Source organism: Sipha flava, unplaced genomic scaffold (genome assembly GCF_003268045.1).
Source record: "Sipha flava isolate LNK unplaced genomic scaffold, YSA_version1 17337_pilon_pilon, whole genome shotgun sequence".
In the NCBI taxonomy this organism is placed as follows: domain Eukaryota; kingdom Metazoa; phylum Arthropoda; class Insecta; order Hemiptera; family Aphididae; genus Sipha; species Sipha flava.
The window spans coordinates 1-6,367 of NW_020271960.1; the positions used below are offsets into that span (position 1 = coordinate 1).

Sequence of the window (6,367 nt, forward strand, 5' to 3'; positions counted from 1 at the left end):
ATAATAACTTATAAAATTGGTTAAATTGTCATTTTAATTTATAAGTTTAATAAATAAGTATATTCTTACATTATCTCCTTTAACAGTTGGTAAATTTAATGTCACATTATCCCCACAATCTTCTTTAATAGATTGAATGAATTTATTCCCAAGATTTACAATGGCATTTCTAACTTTAACATTTCCCAACACCATTTCCTTTGTTATTATGTCTCCCTAAAAATACATGATTGATAAATTAAAAATAAAATTGAAAAATAAATAATCTTTATAAAAACCAACAATTTCATTTTGTATTTCTTTAATCATATCATAAGCGATTAAAACTTTTCTTTTATTTCCCATGACTTTAATAATATTCTTATTGTCTCCTTCGCGTGGTAAAAAAATTCTCGTATCAGTTTCTTCTCTGATCTAGAATATTAAATTATGTAAATAACAATATTTCTATAGGTCGAATCACAAAAGTTAATAAATAATAATTACCTTTTTAATAAATATTGCTCTCTTTCTAGCACTAAGTTTGTGAAATTGTTTAAAAATAGGAATTTCTAACACATAGTTTATTTCATCCAATACTTCGGCCAATTCAGCTAATGATTTAAATGCTTTATTTACATCATCGTTTAAACCTTGTATTTTAACTAAATTATTTCTAGCCTCAACTAAAATATCGAACCAAATATTTTTTATTAACTCTCAAAATACAAAAAATACAAACATATTAATACTATTAATTACCTGGACTGGGGAATATAATTTTAACATTAAATATTTTCTGAAGTTCTCGAACTTTTTCACCATTGAATCCAATTATCGCTCCGTGGTGACGTTGATCAATTGTTATTTCTTTTTCAATTTTACTTTTCAACTTAATTATAATTTCCTCCAATTCCTAACAAAAATTTTAATTATTAAAAAATTACGAATGAAACTATTTGATGGAAATTTGTTAAAATATCCGATTTCGTTAATACATAATACTTGTAATTTTTTTGAAAAACAAAATTATAAAAAACATCAGAAATCTTTTAAAAAATTTTAAACCTATAATATTAAAATTAAAAGTTCATTGAATTTGTATAGAGTTATATCAAAATTCAATATTAAAATCCTCATTAATTTATATTTTACTATAAAAGTATAATAAAAATTATCGGCATTTTAATTTAGAAACCGGGAAATTTTCAAATATTTATTAAAAGATTTAATTTTAATTTAATTAATAAAATAAATAAACTAGTACTGTCACAATTAACCACTTTAAAAATAGGCATTATCTATTTTGTCAATTTTTCTCCAACCTATTCATTCTAGTCATTCTTTTCGAAAATTAATTTACTTTAATGAGTTAAACTTAAATTCCGATTCATTAAAACATATTTTTAATACATACTTGAACTACTTTTTTCGTGGAATCCTTTGTTCCGGTTATATAAATTATGTCAGCCGAATTTTTCATACACGGTATTTGAATACGTGCTCCTGTACGTTTTTCAACATTCTTTAGATTAAGTCCTTGTTTGCCCAATAACGTACTTCGATGTTCTTTTGGAAATGGTGTAGTAGTAGTTTTAATCTGAAATTTTAATGTTTTAGTTAAAATTGCTAAAAAAAATATTTTATTATTTATTTATCCGTAATAAAACTATAAAATAACAAATGATTCATCAAACATTTTAAATTATTCATAATTTGTACACAACAATATAATATATATATATATATATAAAATAAATATTATTTTTATCAGTTTATCTTAATAATTCCAACTTAATTAAAACTTATTTACTTGAGTTTGTTCGATTGTGATAATCTTTTGTTTTGCTCGTTTAACATTAACTCTATTGCCGCTGATTTGTAAAGTAAGATCCATGGTTTTCGAAATACAAATCTCTATTCCTACATTATACTCTTTTCCAATTTTCATATATGCTTCTTTACATTTTTCGTGCTCTAATTGACCATTCATGTCCCAATGTCTGTCTTGGGCAGGTATAGTAATTATCTACAAATTTTACAAAATAAAAATTAAGATATTTTTTTTATTTATATTTTAGATATAAATCAACAACAACTTTCTAAACTATTACTATTCATATAGAAAAATGTTATTTAAAATCATAATAATGATGTTCTTTAATATATAAATTATCGTTCTATAATTTTTATGTTATTTTTTATTTAACTTTTGACACAAAGTTATTATAGCTCAACAATTAAATTATGTAAGATAACCAAGTATGCATTTTAACATTAATATACACTAATCATTATCATAAAATAATATTAGTAAAATATAATAATTTGAGATAATTATAAAATAAGAGTTAATTTTGACTGACCAATTAAAATTTAAAAGTAACAGATAACATATAAACTGGTTAAAGACGTGATCATTTAAAAGAATAAAGTAGAAAAGAATTTGGGCTTAGGAGTAAGATGATTGCGTAGAAGAGCTGTAATTATAAAAGAAGGGTAAATATGAGATTTATTAATGTCAGATAATCTGAGATAAATTGGAAAACGGTATATCGTCCATAGGACTATTTGGTAATAGGATATTATTAGAACCAGTGATGGAGGCGCAAGAAGCTTTGGAAAAAAATTTGATAAAAGGAGACGTGAGTACAATATTTTTATTTTGATGATTACAAGTAGGTTGTTTTGCGACGTTTAAGAAGTAATTCATGTTTAGAACAACCTTTATAGTTGGAAGTATGATCACCCGCGCAAAAGCCGCACTTGGTTAAACTGCCTTTCTCTTTAATGTAACTGTTTCAAGAGTGATTTCCCCTGCGTTTAACACAGCGTGAAGGATGAAGGATCACCATCATTTCCTGTATGGTGATGTTAATAGTTAGCGTAGAGTGACCGTAGCTATGTCAATTTAGACACTGAGGTGTATCACTATAAGTCTTATTGGGTAATTCGACTTAAATTTTAGTGTGCAACATTGATGATTCATTAAAAATTGTATTTGGATTAATTACAACAATGAACAGCGGAAGCGTATGGCCATTTTGAATAACATTCGTAATTCTTTTGCGGGAATCTAATTCCAATAGGGCATCTGATATATATAGTGACCTGATGTTTTTAACAATAGATTCTTTGGTTATATTATGTACGTCATAGGAGGTGTCGAGTTTGATTTCTTTGTCCACTTCGCTCGAAAAGACAGCAAAACGATTAGGCGAAACGGTTTAGTGTTTTTCCCCGTATGGATTGGAGAATTATGCTATGATAGCAGCGACCGTTTGGGTTTGGTAGTAAGCGGAGAGGGTATGTTGTCCATCTTGAAAGTGAAGTCGCATAAATACTCGTATAATACCGTAAACTGAACTAACTAACTTAACTTAAATAAACTAATAAAGTAACTTAACTAAAATTGCGGTAACGGAACGGGCAAATTATAATCGCACTGACATGCGACCATGTTACAAGTCAATATCAGACTGATCGATCCAATACTTATTAATTACTATTAAAATGGCATAATAAATTACTTCGTTCACCGTTGAAGATTTGAAATTACTCCGTTTTTTAAATTGTGCAGTCCCAATTGTCTCCGAAGTCTTCAAAACTGGCAAAGCTGGAAATGAATGATTGTAGTTGTTGCCATTACTCATAGCATCTCCTGCACTCGGTTGGCCAGATACCATTGATACATTTTTCATCATTATAATTGATGTTCTAAACAGGTACTTTTCTGAAACAAAATCTGAACACTAAAATCAGAATGCGAATGAATAAATAAATTCAATTCGTTCGAATTCGATATCAATGTTCAACCAGTATTATGCTTCAGAAAGTGATGTTATACGTCGTATAAATCAACTAAATGTTCTTCTATAACTATAAACATCTAACAAACTAAATCACCAATAGTTACAAATATGCAAAATATAATTTTATATCGATTAATAACGACTAATAATGCAATTTTTTTAAGTCTGTATTATCAAACGATAATCGATCGAAAAAATAAAAAGTTCATATAAAAATCAAAAATGTATTTAAATATTAAAAAGTGCATTTTCGCATATAGACCTCTTAATACACGTGAATTCACATTTCACGTGTCACGTGTAAAATCCAAAATAAAAACGTAGGTATAACCTTAACTTAATACTGTACTAATAATATTTATTAAAACTTCAAGTGCATAACATAAAATTACTAATTTTCATCATTATAAAAATGGATATATATATATTTGGATAAACACGTATTTCACGTGTACACGTGAATTCCGTGACACGCTTTAAGAGCTCTATTTACATATATACTTGTATATTTTTAGTCATGTATGTATTTAAATATTGTTTAGTTTCAAAAGTGATCTGATGGCGAGTAGAAGTGCTGTTTTTTTTAAATTTTTAACGGGATTGTTAAATGGATCGAACAAAATAGGAATACTTATATTGTTTGCGATATGCTTCATAAAGAAATCTTAGAAAAGAAGCAAGAGGCTTTTAAAAAAAAAGATTATGGGTTCGACAATGGATTAGTAGAAAAATAGTGTTGGCGCATTAGTTTGTTTTGAATTAAGAAATCACATTGATCACGTGATTCACTATTCGTGTTCGGGAATAAACTGGTCTAAAATTACCTAATTGCATTCAACATTTAACTTCTGTCCGACGTGTTGGACTGCATGCAAGAGGTTAGGTTAGGTTAGGTTGCATTACGTACTATAAACGTTCACGTTTGTTCAATTTTGTTCTTGCACGAGTAAAAATAAGCATGCGAGAAAAAGCATACAAGTAATTTCAATAGTGTGAATCCGGTATAATGCTTTATTTTTAACTTTTAAAATTCACATACGTATTGTGTAAATACAGCTAAAATACACTATCGGCGGACGGCGATTGTCGTATAGATAAGCAATAAATATACTTATGCATAGCGGTCGTTTGACGTTTATTAAATATTTTACAACGAACAATTCTGCAAAATGTTTAAATTTTACCAAAATATGGTAGGTACACTAAAAATTTGTTTGAACCGGAACGATAAACGTTATTTTTTTTACGAATCGGAGCGCTGAAAAAAAATTTTTCGTGAATCATTTCAAGCCCTGTTTGTTTCTGTAAAGACTATTTAGTTATTGTAATTAGAAAAATGAATTCCAAATATAAAATGAAAACTAAAATTTGTTTATCGAAAAGAAAAAAACACAAAAGGATTCATAAAGGGAATAAGAGACCACCATGAACCAAAATAATAGAAATAATAGTACAAATTACATTGCACTGCAAAATATTTGCAGCTATTTTTTTTTTTTTAATTAATCAAAACGAGGGAACCTAATTTTCGATAACTACAATAATTGTAGTATACCATATTTGATGAATAATTCATCAAATATGGTATACTGCGATAAGGATTGCAATGAACGACTACCTGGATAATGATGCGGAAAGAAGTGGTAGCCGCATTGACGCCACTACACACTAATAATCGTTTATAATTAACACATAGACCTAAGGCGGCGACGATGTGATTAGAAATTGCTCCTTAAATAAATGCTAAAGCGAGGCCTCTTAATAGATAGAAATAGTAAGTCATCAATCGTTAGTTGAGGGACTAAAGAATGACAAATAGATATTAAATATTATTAAAAATGTCTTTTATATACTCCAACTTTTAAACTACAAATGAATCATTAAAAATTATAAATTAAATTATATAACATATTAAAAACATTTGATTTTTTTTTTTTTAATAAAATTTCTTCTCGATACACATCATTTTCAATAAAATAAAAATAATAATTAAAATGAAATTATAAATCAATCACATTTAACAACATTTTGTTCCCCATAACATACAATTTTCATTTACTAGACATTACAAGACAAGTATTTATTTGATTTTGGTCAACATCTCTGCGAGAATTTTCTCAAGTTTACGAGAATCAGCTGCAAAATTTCTTATGCCTTCAGACAACTTATCATTGGCCATTTTGTCTTCATTCATTTCCCAATGGAATTTGGCTTCATTAACCTCAATTTTTTCCAAATCTGAAGCTTTTCCTAAACAAAAAGTTTATTATGCTCAATAAATTAAATACAAGTATTAATAGTAAAAGTAAAATTAATGTTTACCATTCTTTACAGTCAAATATTCTGTGTGGCTCATTGGACAGTTCCAATTCCTCAAGTAACTTTGGACTGATAGTTAACAAATCACATCCAGCCAATGCTTTAATTTCATCTAATACACATAGTTACAATTGTTAAAAACTGTGATACTTAATAAAAATATATATTTTATTAATTTACCAATATTACGGAATGATGCACCCATCACAACTGTTTTATAGTTGAATTTTTTAAAATAATTGTATATCTTGGTTACT

The 6,367-nt window shown here is 27.2% G+C and overlaps 1 protein-coding gene and 1 pseudogene across 1 annotated transcript; both read right to left on the bottom strand.

Annotated features, from left to right (window-relative positions):
- Positions 1 to 348: 348 nt before the first annotated feature.
- Positions 349 to 3,868, bottom strand: LOC112680064 (vigilin-like; the record flags this gene model as incomplete). The annotated part of the gene is made up of 7 exons (XM_025550059.1): positions 3,827 to 3,868; positions 3,510 to 3,731; positions 1,793 to 2,008; positions 1,397 to 1,579; positions 742 to 895; positions 487 to 665; positions 349 to 414 (listed from the first exon to the last, which is right to left on the bottom strand). Coding segments are annotated over exons 1-7 (1,062 nt in total), but the record flags the coding sequence as incomplete, so codon positions are not given.
- Positions 3,869 to 5,832: 1,964 nt separating this feature from the next.
- Positions 5,833 to 6,361, bottom strand: LOC112680065 (annotated as a pseudogene).
- Positions 6,362 to 6,367: the final 6 nt, after the last annotated feature.